The sequence below is a fragment of the Uranotaenia lowii genome, chromosome 1 (genome assembly GCF_029784155.1).
Source record: "Uranotaenia lowii strain MFRU-FL chromosome 1, ASM2978415v1, whole genome shotgun sequence".
Classification (NCBI taxonomy): Eukaryota; Metazoa; Arthropoda; class Insecta; order Diptera; family Culicidae; genus Uranotaenia; species Uranotaenia lowii.
The window spans coordinates 152376734-152400850 of record NC_073691.1 but is presented as its reverse complement, the minus strand read 5'-3'; the positions used below and the strand labels follow the sequence as shown (position 1 = coordinate 152400850).

General features: G+C 36.6%; 1 protein-coding gene and 1 long non-coding RNA gene across 2 annotated transcripts; one reads left to right on the top strand and one right to left on the bottom strand.

Moving 5' to 3' along the window:
* Nucleotides 1–2843: 2843 nt before the first annotated feature.
* Nucleotides 2844–21914, bottom strand: LOC129740538 (L-dopachrome tautomerase yellow-f2-like). Its single transcript, XM_055732248.1, has 5 exons — nt 21661–21914; nt 21380–21582; nt 21155–21260; nt 3345–4003; nt 2844–3281 (listed from the first exon to the last, which is right to left on the bottom strand). Exons 1-5 carry the CDS (start codon nt 21773–21775, stop codon nt 2979–2981), a joined length of 1386 nt encoding a protein of 461 aa, XP_055588223.1. The 5' UTR covers nt 21776–21914; the 3' UTR covers nt 2844–2978.
* A 1272-nt stretch (nt 21915–23186) lies between these two features.
* Nucleotides 23187–23890, top strand: LOC129740549 (uncharacterized). Its single transcript, XR_008736275.1, has 3 exons — nt 23187–23332; nt 23397–23540; nt 23606–23890. It is a non-coding gene; the product is annotated as an uncharacterized LOC129740549 (long non-coding RNA).
* The last annotated feature ends 227 nt before the right edge of the window (nt 23891–24117 follow it).

Below are 24117 nucleotides of genomic sequence, written 5' to 3'. Positions count from 1 at the left end.
ATTTCAGCTCTATTACACCGAACAAACATTTTTCCTGATCGGGGTAACATATCGTTTGAAGAGAGCTTCAAGTCATTGATCCTGTATTTCTTATGATGTCTCGTACACAGTCACATCAAGATACAAAATTACGCCCTTCAACCCTGCCAATATATTTATCCATGGTTTTTGAAAAATTTCCGGCGCACAACTTAGGCCAAACGTAAGCCTCTTGTATCAAATATTAAAAATTTCATTGTTTAGTTAAAATAAATTAAAAAAAAACTTTAGAATGTAATTACATCTTCCTAGTAAAAGTATTTGTTAGTCAAATCGTTCGGAAATTTCGAATTGATGGTACGCATATTTCATGCCCATCTTGGAGAATATCTTCGCCCTCAAACCAAGGTTGCCTGTGTTTTTGTGAAAAAAAATTCTGACTTTCTGTGATTTTACCCAGAAATTCGGTGACAGTTTTCTGTGATAAAAAAAGCATTGATTTCATACAAAAGTCAGAAGAAATTGTGTCTCTTTTATATTTTACTTGAGAAAAATTAATAAATAATAACAATCTTAATCATAACTTTTCAATACAAAGTTAGAAATCCAAAATTTATGTTGACATAAAAGATTAGAATTTTAGAAATTACTTTGTGAAATCTGTGAATATTTTCAAAATTCTGTGTTCTGTAACACAGATTCTGTGATGAAAATTTGCTTAAATTTCTGTGAAATCATAGATTTTTCTGTGATTCTGTGATTTCGGCAACCTTGTCCCTAACGAACAGAAGTTTATCCAGTGATGTTAAATGTACAGAGTCTTAAGTCAGCATCTGTGATCCGTTAAGGATTGCATCAAGTAGTTCATTTACCCTTGTTTTATAATCATTCAATTCCCAACCTTTTAGACCAGACGATGTGTCCACGATCCTTTCATGGAACTGTCCTACATCTACGTCCAATAGGTATTCAAACCCTCCCGTACGATGTACGGGAATACAGATATGCGTCAATGCTATGTTGTGACGATCGACTACTGTTGACCAAAAAATCACTGTTGAGAGATATACGATATCTTCGAAACAACAAATACCTTAGCAGTAATGGTTGACAATCGACATTGGTGTTGGTGCAAATTACAAATACTGTAATGAGGGAGTATCGACTCTTCGGCCTTCGCTAAGCCGTTTGGTGTAAGTTCCAATTGGCGTCCAATTGGCCTTCGAATCCTCCCTAGCATATTTCCGTACGTTGGACGTGTCGTTATTGCTGTATCTGCATGATCTCCGCCACTACGCAGACGCTTCCGATGCCTCTTCATGATCTTGAATCTCTGCAGGTTATATTACTTATCAAAGGTCGTCGTCCACGAATTTCACCAGCTTGGTTATCTCAGTAGCTTATCTTTTATACGTCATGTTCCACAGGACCGGGCCATGTGATGACCCTAGTGCAACATCAGCTTAAACCTCCAGTGATCACTCCTGATATGAGGCAACAAATGGGAAGACCTTGTTTTTATCTCGTTGTTGTTACTGATGTAGTCGATTTTGTTGAGCGGAAGAAGTTTATGAATTACATCAATGGAAAAAGACGACTTCTGTAAGTGATTAAAAGAGTTAATGTGTCCGAAAACTTAACCGGTTTTCCGTCTCAGGACCTAATCTGATGATCAATATTTCTCCAATTCACTCGGCCATGGCAACCGTTCTTCAATTTCTCGGGCATCCCACATGCGTCAGATCACGCTCCACTTGGTCTAATCACCTCGCTCGTTGCACCATGCTCTTTTCGTTCCCACCGAATTCGCAGCAGTCCTGTCAAGCGTATCCGTCCAGCCTTCGCCACCTTCTTGATATTGGGCTCGCCGTAGAGTGCTCGTTGCTCATCCTTCGCCTCTACACTATCCATTTCTCGTGCCGGTAGAGGACAAACGGTCTAATGAGCGTCGTGAACATACAGGTAACACTTCGTGCGATCGCCGAGTCTTCTCGACCGCAGTTGCTGGTGGAGTCCATAGTAGGCACGACTTCCGCTGATAATTCGCCGCTGGATCTCACGGCTGGTGTCATTGTCTGCGATCACCAAACCTAGATAAACAAAGTCTTCGACTATCTCCAGCCCGTCGCCGTCGATCCTGACCTTGTTATTCTTGAATAGGCGGGCTCGGTCGGTCTCGGATCCGCATGCCAGCATATACTTCGTCTCGGAGGTCCTCAACCCAATCCTTCCTGCTTCGCGTTTCAGTTTGCGGTTGAACTCCTCCACCGCCGCAGATGATCTGTCGACTCTGTCAATGTCGTCGGCCAAGCAGATAAGTTGACTAGATCTACGCGGTTCGAATAAACTCGACAATTCACCCGAAATCCGCATATAGCACTGCGTTCCATCCATCGTCGCCTTGCCTTGATCAATCTGGTCAGCTTCCCGGAGAAGCCGTTCGACTTTCCATAGCTCGTCACGGTCGATCGTGTCATATGTGGCGGTTGGTGCATGAGGACTTGGTGTTCACGGCATTTTTGGATGATTTGCCGTAGTGTGAAAATTTGGTCTGTGGTAGACCGTCACTCCATAAAGCCGGCCTTATTACTCCTCGCGATTGTGTTATGGCGTTAGGCGGCGGAGAAGAATTCAGGACAACACTTTGTAGGAGGCGGCACTGAGGACAGTGATCGCTCTTTAGTTCTCACAGCCCACTTTGTCGAAAACACTCATCTAATCGAAAGCTTAAGATCTTAGTCTCTTGTAAACAAATATTTGGATCATCGAATTTCTGGAGGAAGAAAACTTACTAAACGGTGCTAGTTACGACGAGATCCTCGCTATTTCATGTTTCGGATAATTCGTATTTAATTAATAACAAATTTGTACCTAGTCAATGATGTTTATTAAAATGTTAAGTCAATGGAAACCTAAAGCGCGCTGCACCGCAGAGCAAATTTCAGCGTCACTTAAAATCGTACTTGATAAAATTACAATCTCACACTCGAACCACGGACTTAAGGTCTTCGGCCACCGGGACGATTGGGCTGACCATGTCCCCAGCCACCGTGCGGACCACCACCGGGGCCGTGTTTGTCGTTGAACTCCAGGAAGGTGATGCTGTCCCCTCCGCTCGTTTCTCCAGTGCGTTGATCGGTATCGACGTTCGGCTTAACGGCCGGATCACAAACGGTGCCCTTGATGGCTTCCTTGATGTTGGTACGCCAGATGTGGAAGTTGAACTCGTTCAGGTCCAGCTTGGTGTACAGCAGCTTGATGATCGAGTTGGACATAAACCAAACGTATCCGTCGTTGTCGATCTGAAAGGTCGCGATTGAGGGTTAGGAATGATAGTTATTTGTGAAACCTTAACAAAACATTACCGAGAGATCGTTCGGGTAGACGATGTCGTTGTCGTTCTTGTAGATAATGGCCATGTTCTGGGGAGCGAACGGTTTACGGCTATCCCAGCAGCTGACGGCATTCTGTTGAACCAAGGCGAAGAAAACTACACCGGTTTCCTGATCCAGGGCGTGAATACTGGACTGAGATTTGGCACCCCTGTAGCCAAGAAGCTTGAAGTCGTTGCCATGATAGCCACGCTTGGAGGCAGTTTCGTTGCGCAGGACTGAAGTTGAAACGACGAACTCCGAGTTACTGGACAGCGCATGGAAGTAAGCGGTACGGAACTTGGTCTGTGGATCCGGTCGGCTTAGGGCAATCGAGAAAATGCCATCATCCCAGGCGAATGGAATGCCCTGGATCGTGTAATCGCCTTCCAGTGGGTTCAGGAAGAAGTAATTGTGCACGAATCGCCATGAATTCTGGTTCTGGTAATCGTACACGATCATCCGGTAGGTCTGCAGGTCGGAAATGTACACAAACACCTTCTCGCAATCGTCCGGATCCACGTCCAGGGTGATTGACGTCAAACCGTACCCGCTGTCTACGTCCTTCTTGGGGATTTCGTACCGATGAATCGGTTTGTTCGTCTTCAGATCAATAGCCCAGATCGATGGCCGTTGAACAATGGTGAAATTATCTGAAAGCAAATAAAACAAAAAAAATCTCGCATTAATTCATGTTCTGGGTACTATCTGAAACGTCAAGATCACCGACTCATCATTTATCGCTATTTTCATCATCTTCTTTGCGTTAACAATCGAAAAACAAGTAGACTATATATATGGAGTACTCTTCAAGATCTTCTGGATAACTTATCCTAGTTATGCTTTGTTCATAAGATTTTTTGTTTGTTCCACTACAGGTATTCCATGGAGTAAAAATTGGCGATTGGGAGACGATTTAACCTTCCTTTGCGGTTAAAAAAAGGACAATTAGCCGGTTAGGGTCATATAGACCCGGAATACTATTTTCGCTGTGACTATCCCGGTTGAAATAATGATTTTTTTTTTTATTTAAAGATTCATTAAAATTTAAAAAAAAGTTTTGGTTTTCGATGTTGTTTGCCATGAATATAAGAAAAACCGCACCATCACTGATTTTCTTCTTGAAAACTATTGTTTTTTACTGAATAATTATCCTATATTTATAAAACTGGGCTGGTAAATTTTAAATTTGAAAACCAATGGAAAATAACGAAATTTTAACATTTTTGTGATATTTTTATCACATAAAGAACCGCGAAAAACATACAAGGATAGATTTCAGAAATTTGCTGACCCGTATTTCAACATAAAATGGATTAAATGTGCAGATTTCAAATTCGTGAGTTAATTGAAGTGTCGTATTTGATTTCTTATAGTATTATTTAAAAATGTTATTGATCATTTAACAAAAAGCGTAAAATAAAAGTCGCTTTACCTCAACCTCCTCCTTAATCAAGGTTGCCGAAAAAAAAATCTGTGTTTTTGAGAAAAAATCTGAATTTCTGTGATTTTACCCAAAAATGTTGCGATGGTTTTCTGTGATGCTATTTCCTTAAATTTAATTGAAAATTCATGATAAATTAGATCTTTTTTTACATTTAAGTTGGGAAAAATCAATGAACATAACCAATCTTATCATACTTCAAAGTAGGAAATCTAAATTTTAAATTGGTGAAATAAAAAATAATTTTAGAAATCCATTCTGAATTAAAAAAATTCTGTGAAATCTGTGAATATTTTAAAATTTTGTGTCCCGTGACACAGAATCTGTGATGAAAATTCGCTCATAATTCTGTGAAATTACAGATTTTTCTGTGATTTCGGTAACCTTGTCCTTAATATGTTGAAATTCTATGATTAAATACTACACGGAAAATAATAAAAAGGTAAAATTTATCGAGATAGCAAGGTGAACGCTCGTGAAAGCCAAAAAGGTAACTTCTACCTCTTCGAGGTGAAACTCACCTCACAGCGAGGTAAAATTTACCTGAATCGAGGTTGGAAAAAAGGTACAATTCATCGAGGAAAAAGGTGAATCCAAAAAAGGTAAAACTTACCTCGTAGCGAGGTGAAGTTGACCTGGATTGAGCTTAACAAACCGGTACAACTCAACTCGAAAAAAGTAACAATTTGCCTAACTCGTTCATTGAGGTTCACACTACGAAAAAAATCTGTAAAATCACATCACATGTGATGTAAATAAAAAGAAGCATCATATATGACGGAGTTTTCAGTGCTAGTTGGAAATTACACGCCAGTGAAATTTTGCAACGTGTAAAATAAAAATGATGTAAAATTTTGCAACGTGTAAAATAAAAATGATGTAAATTATAATCTCACTGAATATTGGAAGAGAAACTTTCCTATTGGAATTTATTTTGTTTTAGTTTTTGTTTATATGATTCAACAATGGAATTTTCTCATCTCTTCATAAAAATTAAACCTTTTTATAACTAATTTAATTTATTTTACTTAGCGACAAACATTTTTTAGCACACATTTTTTTTTATTAGGATTCACTTCACCCTTTTACTTTCTTCCCCGGATCCTAAGTTGATTAATGTGGAGCCGCTGCGGGAACCGCATCCCTGCTTCACGAATATCTCCGGGAACCTCACTCGCGGGAAAACTGCTTAAACTTTGGTGCACGACTTGACTTGACACTTTGTTAACATTTGTCTATGGTCCTGTTCTTGACAGTTCATAATTTTACATGACATTATCATGTTCAGTGTTTGTAATATTGATTAAACACAAATTCAATGTAGTCATCACATTCCATGACGTGTAATTTTAAGAAATTTCTTATTCAGTGTTGTTAAGAATTGTGTATGACCAAAAACGTTTGTAAAATTACATCACATATGATGTAACGAAAAAGAAGCAACACATATGATGGAATTTTCAGAGCGAGTTGAATATTACACGTCTATGAATTTCAACAGACGTGTAAAATTTGGAAGACATGTAAATATTTAAGACGTGTAATATTTAATTCGCACTGAAAATTCCGTCATTTGTGATGCTTCTTTTTATTTACATCATATGTGATGGAAATTTACATCAAATAATCGCATTCCGTGTCATGTAATATTCATGTCCTTCGAATTCAGTGTTATTATGGATTCAACTTTTTTCAATCTGTAAATTTACATCAACAAATCGCGTTCGACCTCATGTAATATTAAAGGTTTTTCAATTTCAGTGTTGTTAAGGATTCAGATTTTTTTGCTGTGTTGAGCTGTTTTGTCATTCAGGAACGAGTTTTGTTTCGTGCCCAATATGTGAAAATCGTAACAGAACGGTAGATTTCTTTAGTTGTGCTGGTTCTCGCCATAATACTTTGCTTTTGTTTCAGATTGGCCGAGCTCCCAAGTGTTTTCCTTCCACGTCATTCCGGAACATTCCCCAGATCATTCCGGAAAAGCCGGATCTGACCGGATTGATCGAAGGACATGAATGAGTCGAATAGCCACGAGCCTGGCAAAGAAGTTTGCCTGGACTTGGCTTGAACACGGTGATGCATTCCAACATAATTTATTAGGTAAAGTCCCTATTTATCATTAATAAATATTTAGATATTTATTTATTTAAGTCTTTGACTGCCGTCATACAGACCGAGTATTAAAATTAACTTATGATTAAATTAAAGTTATGTTAAAGCTAGGGAACGTCACGGATTGCACATTTAAACATTAATTTGGATACATTGAAGTCAAACAAGTGTGACACATCGTTGAAGACTTGATAACATCGATTAAGCGGGTGGTTTTGTCCAAAAACTGTTCTGCTTCTAGGTAGCCAGAAGGTGGTTTGGTTGCGCAAACGGCGTGCTGGGGCGTGTAAACTCAAGCTTTGGAGCAATTGTGGACAGCCAACAGTGTTTGTCAGGATATCGTATACAAACATTCTTTGCAAATACGTTCTTCTTTGACTCAAAGTCGATATAGACAGAAGAGCGCACATTTGTAAGTAAGGCGGTAGCCTTACGGGGTCTCGCCAGGGCAGTCGACGCAGAGCATAACGAAGAAATTTTTTCTGAACTCGTTCGATCCGTTCGATATGAACAGAGTGGTAGGGTGCCCAAACTGGTGCCGCATATTCCAAGACACTTCGCACTAAAGAGCAGAACACTGTCTTGAGTGCATATGGGTCCTCAAAGCTTAAAGTATCTCTTCGCAGGAATCCAAACATAGCGAAGGCTTTAGCTGTTGTTGTCGCGATATGCTGATTAAACGATAGCTTCTGATCAAAGGTTACTCCTAGATCCTTAATGGTGACACCTCTTTCAAGCGGAGTGCCACCAAAAGCGTATTCGAAGGCCACGGAGGTTCTGGTTCTAAAAAAACTGATACACTTGCACTTATCGGCGTTTACTTCCATCCCATGTTTTCCACACCATGCGAGTAGTCTATTGATGTCTCCTTGAAGCGCAGCACAGTCCACGAACAGTAGTTTTGGCGATTGAATGAAAGTTGCAAGATCGTTAACGAAAATCACAAAAATAAGCGGTCCTAAGTGACTTCCCTGTGGAACACCAGACGGCATATCGAAACTAGTAGAATAAATTCCACTAATATTTATAAATCCATGACGATGTAACAGGTGAACGAATTTTGTTTTTATTTTAATTTTATTGAAAAAAAAAACCAACCAAACCAGCTATCATATACCTTTCAATCAAAGAATGGGATAACGGTATTATTTACTTTTTTGCTAGGTGAATGCGAAAAAGGTAAAATTTACCTTTTTGCTAGGTGAATTGAAAAAAAGGTAAAATTTACCTTTTTGATAGATGAATGAAACAAAGGTAAAATTTACCTCACTCGAAAGAGGGGTGGAAAAAATCACCACGCAAAAAGGTAAATTTTACCTTATTTTTATTTTCCGTGTAGAATTGGTCACTCTATCAGTTTCTTAATTATTTATTCATCACTATCGTTTGAAATTGAATGTAATTTAACAGAATGGCAATTTTTTCATCAAAATTTCTTGATCCTCATCGTAAGAATGTAGATGTAAAATTATCGAAACAAATTTTTGATAAACTTTTCAAATAACCAGCTGTGGTCTGTAAAACTTAGAACTTTGATTATTTCAATATGAGCTCTCAATCTATCTGAATTAACCTCCATCAAGAGTTTTTCAATATGACTTCAACAAAATTAGTTATCTTTGATGCGAATCACCCAGTTTTTAAGGGACTTTTTGGCTTTAAGGTCGTTTTTTGAAGACCACAAAAATCAAAACTCACTTTCTTACGAAGCATCTGATAGTAGGTATATTTTTTTATGGGATTTTAACTTCACAGGATGCATTTGTCCCTAAAATAGCAGATATTTTAACAATTTCACAATGGTACAGTTTATGAAAATCGGTTAATTAGTTTTATTTTTATAACCAAAACAATAATCCGGGTCTATATGACCCTAACCGGCTGATTGTTCTTTTTTTGTTGGGTGACTCAGGTGACTCAGGTGACTCTATTCAAAAATCAATCTAAAAATGAGAAATATTGGATCTGCTCATTTTAGGGAAAGTCAAAAAATTTCATGTATCTAGCTTTAGCCGTTCCTGAGATATCGCTTCGAGAAAGTACAGTTCGGGTCATAATATAGTAGACTCTAACCGCAAAGAAAGTTTAAGGCGTGTAGGTTTATTTTACAGCCCCTATCGTTCACTATCGTGGGGTTATGTTGAGGTTATCATGATGCAGACCGAAAATCTCAACCAATAGTACAGGTAATGTTATAGGAAGTTCACATAACATATCTTGTGTGTGTGTGTGTGTGTGTGTGTGTGTGTGTGTGTGTGTGTGTGTGTGTGTGTGTGTGTGTGTGTGTGTGTGTGTGTGTGTGTGTGTGTGTGTGTGTGTGTGTGTGTGTGTGTGTGTGTGTGTGTGTGTGTGTGTGTGTGTGTGTGTGTGTGTGTGTGTGTGTGTGTGTGTGTGTTTCATATTTTGAATTTACTAAAAGGAAATTCCCAAAAACGAAATTATTGCGACACATTCAACAAGGCAATTCCGGCCTGAGGTTTTTCACTGGCAAGAGCAAGTTCGATGTGGACGACTAATTTAAGAAGAAGAAAATTTCGAAGTTCGCTCCCAAATATCTCGTTTGGCAGGCCCCCTGCTCTTGCGGACTGAGGAGTGAGCCTTTCATGACAAAGAGCACAGTAAATAACGAGATGTTCAAATCTGAGTGCCGTTCTTGCAGCAGCACAACGAAGCTCCGCTATTTCGTCTAGATTTGGCATCATTCTAAACCATTCTAAAAGTGTCCTGGAGTGGTATGAGGTCAATTCTATCCATTTTGTTCCAAAGGACATGAACCCGCCAAACTGTCCGGAGCTGCGCCCAGTGGAGCAGTACTGGGCAATAATGATGCGTTAACTTCGGAAGAGTGAGAAGACAGTCAAAGACGAGAAGGACATGTTAAGAAAATGAAAAAAAAACTGAGAAACTGGAACCGGAAGACACTGTAAAGACTTTGATGGAGGGCATCAAGCGAAAATGCTTTCAATTTTACCCTCAAGGCTCCATCGAATAATTTTTCTTTTGATTTTTGAAGTTAATATATGTAAAACTATCCCCCCCCCCCCCCCCCCCCCTCAGAGTATTTTTTAATTTGCAGAGTTCGGCAACAGTACACGGAAAATAATAAAAAGGTAAAATTTACCGAGACAGCAAAGGTGAACGATCGCAAAAGCCAAAAAGGTAACTTCTACCTATTCGAGGTGAAACTCACCTCACAGCGAGGTAAAATATACCTGAAAAGAAGAATGAAGTTCACCTGAATTGAGCTGAATCAAAAAGTATAATCCACCTAGAAAGAAAAGTAAATCCAAATAAGGTAAAACTTACCTCGTAGCGAGGTGAAGTTGACCTGGATTGAGCTAAACAACAAATCATCTCGAAAAAAAAACTATTTGACGAATCCGTTTATTGAGGTTAAGCTGTTTTGCCGTTTAGGAACAAGTTTTGCTTCGTGCACAATATGTGAAAAACGGAACAAAATGGTAAGTGTTTTCTTAGATTTCATTTAGTTGTGCTGGTTCTCTTCATAATACTTTGCTTTTGTTTCAGATCGGCTCACAGAGCTTCGTGTTGTATTCCCGTCAGCCTTCAGATATTATTCCGGACAAGCCGGTCCTGACAAGCTTAGCGAACAAAGGACTTGCCTCAACAATTTTTAAAGAACACGGTGATATATTTCAAAAATAAATATTAGGTAACAGTCCCTATTTATTTCAAATAAATACCCATTTTTTCATGAATTGTGTTTTTTTAAATTAATTATTATTGAAGAAACCAATCAAACAAACATTTACCTTTTAAATCAGTGAATGGGAAAACGGTATTATTTACTATTTTGCTAGGAGAAAATGGTAAAATGTACCTTTTTGCTAGGTGAATTGAAAAAAGGTAAAATTTACCTTTTTGCTGAATTGGTGAATGAAAAAAAGGTAAAATTTACCTCGAAAGAGGGGTGGAAAAAATTCACCTCGCAAAACGGTAAATTTTACCTTTTTTTATTTTCCGTGTATAAAAACCCCATAAAATATTCAGGGTGGCCACCAGAGATGTTAAAATCGCGAGTCTTCATACTCGCACTTTGCCCTTCTTTGCAGAACGATTTTATTTCGTTAAACTCAAACTGCAATGATGCTATCGATAGTTCAATTCGGAAAGCTTCGGGTAAACTCGGCAGGAGTAAACAGCAATCGGGGGAAACATCAGCGAAACTAACGTACAGTCAGCCTTGCCAGATCTACGGATTTCTCCGTAGTTCTACGGATTTTCAGCATTTCTACGGAGCTACGGATCGATGCTCGAAATCTACGGACTTAATCGCATAAATTCAAGGGATTCTGCGGATAAATGAAAATTCTACCTGACGACCAAAAAAAAAAGGTCATTAAGTTTTATTTTGCCGAAATCAGTAAGTTTTTCGATTTTCGTCAAATCTACGGACTTGAGCGGATTTCAATCTGGCAACGCTGCGTACAGTTCTGAAAAAATCGTTTGCGTTCGGCAGCCGAACACATCAATCGGACAACGCATGGGGGCGTGGCTAAAAGTGATAGATACAAGGGAACGGGAAACGAGCGAGAGAAGGGTGCGAGGAATGTTAACTCGGTCCGTCGGGCAACGATCGCTCGTGTGGATTCGTGTACGGTCAGCTTCGTTCTGTTGTTTCGTTGTTGTGATTTTATTCCTGCGAGGCATGGAAAACATCAATGCAAAACTGTTTTCTTCGTTTTGTGCACATTGATGGATTGGAACGAAGATAAAATCAATCTTCAAATAGCAAGTTTAAAGCGGGCCACAGACTACACAACATTTGTACAAATGCGATGAAATTCGATGAAATTTTGTCGCTGTGAGCACGATTTGCATAGTGTATGGCACTGCTTGAATGAGCGCCCAAACGGTTGGAGTAAAATCGGTCGGGATCGAAATATTTTGTACAAAACATTCTCCCAGCCGGGGTGGAGATGGTTTTTTTGTTGCTGTTGTTGTTTTCGCCAGCAATCATTTGTGTTAGCGTGAAATATGTTTGTATAGTGTGTGGGCGAGCATAGATCAAACAATCGACGCGGAATCATCGAATTTGTACAGGCCAATTTGTGTAGTCTATGGCCCGCTTAACTCGGAAGAAATCAGCCGAATGATTCTTTCCGAGGCGAGTTTACGCATCTCTGGTGGCCACAGAACCGGGAAAACCGGAAAAAACCGGGAATTGAAAATGGAACCGGGAAAACCGGGAATTTAGACCCAAAACCGGGAAAATTGACAAAAGGAAACCGAAATTCAGTTTTGGTTCCAAGATCAGGGATTCAATCCAAAATTCAAAACTCAGAATAATAATTTGAATTTGCCAAGACAGAATTGAACAGTTCAAAAAAATGTGTAAAAGAAATATCATAAGTTTTTAAATTTATTAACTACTCTGATCTCTTTTCAATTACCCCTCTAAATTAAAAAAAAAACACAAATTTTTACTCAAAATTAACAATTTTCGATAACTGGTCATAATTTATCCAGAAAATTTCGAATTACACTTTTTAAAGCTTGGATATGTTGAGATTCCTTTGAAAATTTGCGAAAATCGTGACAAAAATTGAAATAAAATACTCATATGAAATTTAAGTAACACTGTACAGAATTTTCACGAGCTTTTTTATGAGGGTGTGTTTATGTCAGTAGAAGACACATAGCTAATTCTTTAAAAATCTTAAATTGGTGACCTATTTTTTTCAATAACATTTTTGCTCAAACAATGCATGAATAAAAAAAATCTTATTATTTTTAAATACTATTTGATTATTCATTTTAAAGTTCGTTTTTCTAGTTATATAGAAACTAGTTTTCGTGTTAAATAAAAACTTTCGAAAATACATCCTAAAATCTTTCAAACGATGATAAGGATTGGTATAAAGAATCCTTTAGCACCAAAATAGGAAACTTACTTTCATCGATGGTTGAAATCTTGAACTTGCATCAAAATCTGGTGATCTTAGCTTAAGATTGCCAGAAGTTCTCACGCATATAATCGGGAATATTTGACAAAAATCCAAGAACTATTCAACAAAAACCAAGGAAAAAAAATGAATAATCCAATCCCATAAATCCCATTTTTAAAGGTAAAAGTAAAAGATTAAAATTTTGTAGTACAAATCGGATTTATGCAAACTCGATCGAATTCCTGTGGATCGATTTTTTGTGCAAAATGAACTATAATTCAACTAAATTTTTGTCATTTTCAGCTGAATTGTGCAAACGAACTGATTTTTTTGGTTTAATTTTAAAATCGAACAAACAATCAGAATGATCATCCTGCAATCTCTTGCAATTCAAATCCTTACCGAAATAATCATCTTGATAATTTTATTTTGATTTACGAGCTGAGTCTGAATCTCAGTTTTGAACCTGAATTGAAAATTTGAAATATCAATCTGCTTCGGAATTTCAATGCGTTTTCTGAAATGTACACGAAAACGGTTTCTGAATGTAGAAATATGAGCCAAAAATTCGAATCAGTATCGGGACCCTCAATCATGAATCCATAATAATAATTCGGATGTTTGGGTTTCAATGATTTTTCTTTATTTCAATTATGTATTTCTAATCCGACTTGCGAATCTAAAAAAAAAAAAAAAAATTTTTTTAAATGATTATTCTAATCGATATTTTGAAGCTTTGTTATGTTTGAATTTAGCATAAGAATATAGTTCATGAAATTCGAATTTGAATATGACATACAAACTTTATTTTTTATATTTAAAAAATATTAACTAAATGTAAAAAATGTGTATTAGTTTCGAAAATCATGAATCAAATTTTGAATGAAATCAGCAGCAACATGTGAAAAGGGTATAAAAGACAAAGTAAACAAAACCGGTTTTCAGTGGATTCAAATAGCCCAATAGAAGCTCTACTTAACACAAAAACCGTTTTTTGTTTTTCAGTTTTCGTAAGATTTATAATGCAGTTTGAGTAAAGGATCTAAAAAATTTAGAGCCATAAAATGACATTATCCTCACACAGATTGTTTTATACACCCTTTACTCCACAACAAAGCAAACGGTTTAGATGCAAAACATTAAAAGGGGAAGAATGCGGAAAGCTATTCACTCACTCCTATAGCGAGAACCATAATCCTTTGTCAAAAAATAGGGGAAATTTTATCTTCATCTCACTCACACATATGAGACATACAGTACAAAGCGAAGGGTGTATAAAACATTTAGACGAATTTCATACTCCAGCTAGGGTCTATGAATAATTGCGAGTTATTTTTACATGATAAAACCGTCGTATCGATTAAAACATATTTAGAATGATCCTACGCACCTTTTTGACCATAAAGACTTGGGAGATTCCTCGTGAATTTTAATTAGCGATTTAAACAAATATGCAAAATTTTCAAACGCGTTTTTCTCGAAACGTCATAAATGAACATAGACCCTTTTCACGTGTTGGTGCTGAAATGTTAAACCAAATTCAAACGACTATTCCACACGCTCATTTTTTTCTAACCATTTTTGAATGAAAAATAATCATTTTCTGTGTTTTTCTGCAAAACTGCCAATATGGTTATTTTTCAACAATATTTTATGGTACAATTTTAACCATATTATCAGTTTTCGGGTATTAACCGAAAAAAGGATAAAAATTTAACCTCAATCGAAAAAAAACGGAAAAACATTGTACATTTTCGCCATCGTGCGGTCGTAGCTGCAGTAGAATTTTTCAACAGCAAATTCCGGATTCAACGTGAAGACCAAACTTCTGCATCCATTAACGTACAAGGTAAGTTTTATTTATTAATACTCATCCTTTTTAATGACATTGAACTTTAAAAATCTAAATTCTTTGCAGGATCCGTATTTTCTTCGGAATTTATCGTCCCGTCCTTCCTCGCCAAGGATAAATGGATTGATGCTCTTTTTCGTATGCAGAACAACGAAATGCTGCAAAAAAAAAAAATTCAAAAACCCCTCATCCGGGTGGAACAGCACCGGGAAGCACCATTTTTCAATCACCTGCTTATGTTTACCGGATGATGATAAGTGTCTTTATGTGGCCAACCAGCAATGGTATCGTCGTACGATTGGATCTTAGAAAAAGCAAAAGTGTCCACCGATTAATGGCAATTTCCTGTCATTTGAAATATCTGGTAGTGTCGGATGGTATAGCAACGGAACCAAAGTTTTGAACGGAACCACTGGAACCCGCGAACACACTGAGTGGCCCTTCGGAATCGATCACTGGAGTTGTTTTTCAGAAGAATACCCATTAGTTGTATTCCTGCAGCGAATTTCGGAATCACTGTAAGTTAGATTTGCTTCCAAAAAACATTTAGATTAATAGAGATTTTTAAATTTTAGGCTATGGTCACGACGGTCACAGCAATCGATGTACTTTTGAGGGAACGTGCTCCACATCTGGAAATTACTTGAAGAAACGCAGCTCGTTTGCAACTGTCTCCCGACAACGGATAGCATCCGAGTGCGTTCAATTGACTGGCGAAGAGGACTTCCTTACCTATGGAACCGATGGGCCCCTGTCATTGTAGAGTTCCGATAAAAAGAGGCCCCTGTACACGGTTGGATTGGCTGGCCACATCCGCCAGTAAAACCATTCGAAAATGTAAAAAAAGCCATTCCGAAAAGTTCTATCGGAGCAGAATCGGCAAACAAAGTTTTGCTAGGAAATCTCATTGTAGATTACCGGAAAGCGGAGCGGGACCAGAGGAACCAGAGTAAACATGCATGTTAAACAAACAAGAACTCGTAAAAACTCGTATTTTCTGAATTTTTATGTACAATTTTGAAAATTTCCACATTTGCAATTCTGCTTTCCGAATTACGGTTCAAAAATAACCATTTTCCTACTTCTTGGGTGCTGTCTCTTACGATTGAAAAATAACCATATTTGAACTTCTCCCTTAGAAGTCATTTTATGACTTCTCATGGAGAACTCATAAAATGACATTTCCCGGGAAAAGGTCAAAAATGGTTATTTTTGAATCGTAAATGGTTTAATCATTTCTAGCGTGCAGAGTTTCACCCGCCCTCGTTTTCTACGGCCATGCATCACAGTATGATAAAATTTAAAATTAAAAGATATTTTGGATTTTTTTTTAAATCAAAATAAATCAAATATTTTTTCCAAAGCATAAGTCAAAAAATTCGCAGTCTACAACAATGTTGTTAATGAAATTTGAATCTTTGATAAAAATGCTCATTAAAGGTTCTTCAATGTTGTCAAAAATAGTTATATTTTTTCTGTTGTATTTTTAACACTTCAGGATTTTTTTTCAAGTATTGTTTCTTTGAAACTAGAAATACTAGGTAATATATAAATCCACTATCAAATGAAGGATAATAAATAGATTTGAAATCAGTTTTTATTTTTTAAAGATGGTTGTCTGTTTATTAGTTATAAACGATTGATTTAGCTCAAAACTTAGTAAAATCCAATATCACTAGATTTGATAGAATGTGATAAATGATTCGAATTCAAGACGGCAATATTAATTTAAAACAATGGATTTTTGCGGGACAAAGAATTTAGTATGTGTTCAAGCTTCTATTTCAAATGCTCTTCGCTCTTTTCACCACCTTAGAATTTTCTTCTGATCTTCTATCCGTCTTTAATTTTCAACTCTTTAATCCTCACCGATAAAGCCGCAAATTAATTTCAATAGGCTTTTTTTTATTATAATCTGCATTTCATAACTAAGCTTATAGTTAAAAAAAATTATGTACACTGTTCCCAAGCAACCAAAAGTCGCGTTTTCACTTAACTCCGAACTCCGAAGTTCACATTAGGCTGAAAAAATGTTTTACGGGAACTTCAGGTGACTCTTGTCGCGTAAAAGTTACTCAGGAACTTTTATCGCCCTTTGAAAGGATAAACTATCGATAACGGAACTTCTAAGCGCATTTAATGGAACTACTTTCAAGAAGGTCGATAACGTTCGCGTAACATTCTAAAACGTACCTTTAAGATACTTGAAGGTGTTTTGAAGAACCTTTATGGGAATTCTAAGCGACATGTCAAAAATGTCTTTCAAGAAGGTCGATAACGTTCGCGTAACATCCTAAAACGCACCATTAAGATACTTGAAGGTGTTTTAAAGAACCTATATGGGAATTCTAAGCGACATGTCAAAAATGTCTGTCAATTTCATGGTATTTGTTTTGTTTATATCTGTACTGATATTTACAAAAGGAATTCAAGATTTTTTTTCGAATTTTTCCTATAAATGTTAAGATATTCGAATAAATTTTTGATGATGCGAATTATTGTTATGATTCATATTGTGTACTGAAAGTCCTTTGAATGAAATAAGGTACCTTCCATTGACCAACCCACTCAATCATTTCAAATGACATTAAGTTTAAATACTAATCATTACAGTGACAATAAACTATTGCTGGATTGGTCGAGAGGCTGGTGAGTTTCATTGCAACCTAGAGAGCAGCGGTTCAATTCTCTAGGCGTGTAAGCAGCTTTTGTAATCAAAACAATATAATTAAAATCAATGAGATAGACCATGATAGACCGGCAACCTAGCAATCTGACATGTGGTTGTCAGAGCAATCTGTCAATCGGATTTTTTTTCGGCGCGTAGAAGTTTCTTGACATTCTCTTAGAAGCTGAATAGCGTTCTTTACAGCCACCTAAACGAACTTGAAAGTAGCTTTAAGAACTTAAATTTTGAGCTGATTAAGGGAATTTTGGTTGCTTGGGTGAAGTCTCTTTGATTTCCAAAATCTTATTCGTACACTTTTCAATTTGATTTTGGCATAAATCCTTTGAGTTAGCCTTAGCTTAGCGTGTGGTTGCAAAAATTTATACGATTTTTCTCCCTGATACAGGGGTTGTTTCCAATTCAATCGGAACAGTTATTTGTTCATAATTTAACCTCAAGAAACTGACTCAAAATAAAAATATGTGTCGAACAATTAACTGTAGCTTTTTTCACTGAAATCAATTTCACATTTTTCTGCAAAGCAAAACTAACCATCTACTAAATGATCCATAAAAAAGTTGAGAAATTTTTTTTAATGCAAATATATTTTATTTTGCAATATATAGACCTGTGTAAATTATGTATGCAATAACTTTTTTTTAAAATTATAAATATATTTTTCAATTATTCCCAGAACTGAGTCATGCTAAAAATATTTTTGAAAAAAATTTAAACTGCAGTAGCTCTGCAAAAAAATGCATTGTTCCTTTTTAAATCTCTTTCAAAATTTGCCATTTCAATTTTAAATCAACACTTTATCCTGAACTTAAAATTCATTTAAAACTACAAAATTATAAATTACAATTAAAATTACAATTACAATTTTTCTACGCTATGAAAATTAAAAATAAATGTTTCAAATTTTTATTGATTTACGATAATAGATTTAGTTATCAATATTTTGAATTCTTTATGCATTTTGATTAAATATTAACCTCTAAATTGAAATTCCTTAATTTGAAATAAAAAATCCAATGGGTGAATCTGAATTGAATTAGGTAATGTTTTTAATTTTTCTTCATCTCAAACTTTGATATGCTATTAAATAATCCTTAAAAATGTAAAATCAAGACGATGCAACTCGTTGTCCATATTTTTTAAACTTTTAAAGTCAGAATTCAAAATAGAGATCATGATTTCCATGTTCTGCATTCGAGTAGATCGTGGACTGCAAGCAAAAAACAGTAAGTATGAGTTTTCAGTGTCTGAAAGTTAACTGTGCTAAAACTCAATTTAAAAAAAAAACAATTATAACAACGATTAAAAAATTTAATTTATTTTTTTTTATTATTGGCCTTTTCAATATAAAAAATCTTTACTGAATATTAAAGGAAATCTTTTTTAAACTTGGCTGACAACAGAAGTCAAGTTTTTCGGAAAACGGACTCTACCGTTTTCCGAAAAACTGAGGTTATTATGAACAAAGATGATTCTTTTTTTTTGGTCTTATCTGTTCATAATTACCCAGATGAATTTGGGGTAATAATGAACGATGTTAAGATTCTTGTTACGTAACAATTTTTAGTGTTGGCAATATTTCTAGATAAATCTAAATACTGCGTCTAAATAGGAGTAATGGTTTTTCAAAATTTACCCTTAATTAGTCATGGACAATTTTTAGATTCACGAAGGAACAGGGAATCATGTCCTACAATCTCATATTTACAGATTTTTAGAAACTGATAAAGTTATGTATAACGGATTATTTTCAAGATCTTGATGATATTGGTACACATTTAAACATTAAAGATAAGTTTAGATAATCATTCAATGCCTGAAAACAAGTTCTCGTAATTACCTCGTATTTTGGAAAACATGGGGAAAATATAAACAATTCTCTGTGAATCAGTGAGATAATTTTTTTGTAAAAATTTATATTACACTTGAAGATGCATTTATTACTGAATGTAAAACCTCTGGAAACAACATTTTAACTGAATTTACTGTGACAAGAGAGTAACATGATTGAACGCCCTCAGAACAGTTTCGAATATTCTCAGAGACGTGGATTTTGTGAGCTGTAGTTACGCACTTGGTATCTGTAACTTATGAAAAAATGATAGAATGTCACATGACGAATGATTGATTGAAAAGTCCTGACACACCATTTTTTTATTTTTTTGTAAACATGACTTAACCCATAACGATTTTGTGTAAGATGTTTTTTTATCATTTAAAAAAAATGTGATGAAAACCTTAAAATAGAATCGGGTTCGTCGAAGTGTTCAATGATTTGAGTGTAATGAAACAACCAAATCAATTAAATATGTTGAAAATTTTGCTATATTCCGACGAAAATAGATAATAAAAGATAGGAAAACCTTGAATTTTTGACCGGGAAAACCGGGAAAAAGCCGAGAATTTGAAAATGTAAATGTTGTGGCCACCTTGAATATTCAGAAACATTAGGTAGAGTGAGAAACCTTTAGACTTTACAGTCTTAAAATGTTCAGATAAATTTACCTACATTAAATTTTCTATCTTTTCAGACCCTTCATTAAGAGTTCTCAAAAATTTAGAGTCAACAGATGCCTTTATTTTGCAATAACAACACTGCATCATCAATGTGCAGTTGTACATTCTTTCGATCTTAACCACCCAGATATACGAATACAAATATGAAAACATGTTGACCGCTGGCTTTATTTTTTTTTTTTTTAGAAATCTCAAATTTTGCTAAATGTTTTACGTAATATCGGAAAAAAAATCGTTGTATAAGAAGAATAACACAATTTCAGTGAAAGAAGTCAAATTTCCATAAAACTTTTGACAAGATGTGAAAGTCCAAACTCTAAAAGTCCTCTAGTTTAAGACTAAGTGATAGCAACTGCCAAAACCGTAGAGAATCCTTTAAACGTTACAGTATTCAATTAACCACCCATCTTGCCAAAAATTGGGTGGATGAGCCCGCTGTGATAAAAAAAACAACGAAAGCTCTAAATTTCATTTAAATGTTATTCGGTCAAGAACAACTAGATCCTAAGAAAAAAAAAATAAAAAAGAGTTTTATTGCGATATTTGCAGATCCAGGTATCAAGTAATTAAAACGCCGAAGAACCAAAAGACAGAAAAACAAACATGGAAACTATTCGATGGAGTCTGCCCGAGTCGTTGTCCCCCAGAGCGCCATTTTTTTTTTGTTTTAATAATCAGCGAACACTATCAATACCCAAGCTGAAGGTGCTAATTTCAGAACCGGTTGAAGTCAAAATGGCACTCAGTTATTGTGAACGAACATTTATTTTTTAGCAGTTAAACTCGTAGACACCGGAGTTTGCGACAAAATGCAAATGAGTCCCTTCCATTTCGAAGGAAACCGGTTCCTCTGCCTTTCGGGAATGTCCCGATTGGTTTTGTGGCAAGGAAAGACGAGCAAGGAGGGTAGATAACACGCTCGGTTAAGCCTACGTTTTTGTTCGAAAAAAAAAAATAACAAAAAGTTATCCACTTAATAATCCTCCCATCGTGCTCATCTCCTTAGGACTAGAGCGTAGCGTTGCTCATTGCGATGCGGCCATCCCCAGACATGAAAACACCCATAAGTTGATAACCTCGAACACCTTTCGAGATTCGTGGGTTTTCTGAGTGTTGTTTTTTGATTCCATCCCATTATTTCTGACTAATCTTCGATCCGGCGATGAAGCGGCGGAAAAAAATTATGTAAACTGATATGTTTACGTACCGAGAAATAGGTCAACAACGAGAGGTTGTGCGGTTTGAAGTGTTGAGTTGAATTGAGTCTAGAGATAGAATACTTACTGGGGATTTCCATCATGCCGGTATCGACGAACCAGAGACGATCGCAACGATCTACGCGTGGTCGATAGACGGTAACCAGGCGGTTGGCGTCCGGTTGAAGATCAGCCTGTGAACAAAACGAGAAAAAAGACAAATGATTTACAGAGACCATTATAATCCCATCGTTATGAGAGTCAGAAAACTAAACTTCTAAGATGGCTTCCATCAACCTAGTCCAGAACTTACCCGGAGTTCGTTGAGCTCGAAGCTTGGATAGGGCTTCAGGACCGGATTGGTATTAGGGAAGGGTGGCGTCAAGACCACTTCGTTCAGAGTTGACGGAATTCCCCAACGACGCCGAGGAACCGTTACGAAAACTCGGTTCTTGTAGTGGACGCCGCTCATCGGAATGTTCCCAATAGGGATGTAGGCATCCGGGGCGGACAATACTGAAACGAAAGTTGAAATCCGACATTTTGAATTCTCTGGACAATGATCCAGGCACAATTAACGATCCTCAAACTTACCACTTTCCGGAACATCGTAGGTCACTTGTTGCCACTTTAATACCTCCTCGGTGCCGCGTTGTCCACAGGCCGAAGCCGTTAGGCCCAGCAAACACAACAACGCCAAACGTAACATAGTTCTGGAAGGGGTTACTTCTAACACATTACAGTCAGGATCACACCCGGGGATTAATACAAACTTTGGTATCGTACTCGTCAAGCTTAAACACTTCTATTCTCGGCCAGGTTCTGGATCCGACTGGTGATAAGCAGCCGAACGAATAGTGGATTATAGCAAGCGCGAATCAAATCGTTAACGTTAACCGACCCGGCGCTTCTGCTTTTCCTCCATATACGTACAACACGATCAGGAAGAGAGGGAGAGTTCACAATTCGGTGACGATCAAGTTCCACCGAATCAAAAGCGGTAGAGGGCAGTTCATTAATTACGTTGACTTTTTTTTGGCACCGAAATTACATTTAAATTTTACAATATTTCAACTAAACTTCTGGAAATTTGAATTGGAAATTCTTGTAGTGGTTTTTAGACCGATTAGTCTAGGTTTTAAATGTTCGGTTAAAAAAAACGGGAATACCGCGATTATTTTATCGAACAAACTGTGAAAATTTTGGTAATGAATGACAAAAAGGTAAAATTTACCTCGTAAGAGGGGTGGAAAAAATTCACCTCGCAAAAAGGTAAATTTTACCTTTTTTTTTATTTTCCGTGTAGCGAGGTAGAGTGTTGTTCTGCAACGTCCTCTTTGGCAAAAAATCATGTTAACCAAAGCTAAGTATTCTTTTCCTGTTAATTCATTTTTAAAGCGAGTTCCATGAATTTGAAAAAGTTGTTTTGCAGCTGTTTGCGATGCAAATTAACACTTGAAAGACCGCACCAGTCAAAATGACTGGTTGGACACTCTGTTTGTTGAATATCTTTCAAATACTTCGCTTTAAAAATTCGCAAAAAATACGACTGTTCATGAATTTTGAATCTCTACAAAACTGTGTATTTTTTACTCCACTAGCTCCTTTAGGGCATCCGCAGCAATCGCGAGTATAGTGAAAATGCTCACGCGTTTAATCACTTTCATACCGCACCGGGGGTTAGTATGAGGGTGAGCAAAATAGGGCCGTTGCCGTCGGGACCGACAAAATCACCAAATTAGCTCACTAGAAACTGGGGGAGGAAGACTGAAATTTTCTGCATCGTTTTCTGCATCGTTTTTTTACTGTTCGGCAAAAAGCCAGCAATTGTTGAAAAGATTTGTAAGCTAAATGTCAAAGGCGAGAGAAGTATGGTTGATAGCACACTAACACATCAATCATTCTGATTCCTCATTGGTTAAAATTTTGACTTTTGAGACTTCGTATTGCTTTGAGAGGAAAACACCATAAACGTCTCTCCCGATGGATAGAAAAAAAGAAAAAGATTCTTGTTTGAAAGAAGAGCTAGATTGTCACCTCCCTGGGCGAGAGCAAACATGCACTGAAAAAAAATCTACCGTTTAATGCTGAGCTAAGCAAACTACGTTCAGCGTGTAAAGTTTGTTTACATTTCATTGCGAGAAAAAGGTGAAAATTAGGACTCGGGAAAAAACGGAAGATGCTTGAGACTTCAATTCCGGGTGCAACGGTAGCTGTATTAGCTCCCGAAAGTACAGACATGGCATCAGCAACAACGAACAAAGCGGTAAAAAGTAACTATAATTTTTTATAAATTCCCAGGCTTGACTAATTGAATTTTTCTCTTCCAGAATCCTAAAAAATTGGCTTGTTCCGAACTCTAGCTTAATCTCATATTTGCAACTGAAAGATCCCAAGGATTTCAATCTAGACGCTGTAAATAGTCCCGAAAAATGCTGCGCTCTAAATCTCTGTAATTGCTACAAATCAATATGGTAAGTTGATAACAAAACGGAGCCAAAAGTTATTGTTTATTTAAAAAACATTTTGATTTCATTAGGTCTTATTCGCCATTCGGATACTGTCTGTATACCTCAATGGAAATCAAGTGCTGTATCATCTGTGCCGAGAGAAATTGTGGCTCGTTGCACGTTTGGAATAAAACAACCGACCACCCTTTGGGGTTTGAAAATACATTGTACTGGCCCCTCCGAAATCGGAATTTAACCATAAACAGCTTCATTCTATTCCGGCTCAAATCGGTTCGAGCAGAAATGGTGCTAACACAGGGAATTTCAGCGAACGATTTATAGAGAAAATATATGTTCGATTATAGACTATCAAATGTTTATTGGCGATATTTTTTATCTAACAAAGTGTTGAATAAAATGATGAATTCAAGTTAAAATAACAAAATAGCAATATTCGCATGTTACCTTAACTAGAAATGTACTATGGGTTTTATGATGACTGTCAGTGGTACCATATGCGAAGCTATTTCTTTAAAGATCTCTTAACAGTTTAGATCAGAAGCTTTCCTAAACAGTTTATAAGTGCTATAACCATTTGTGA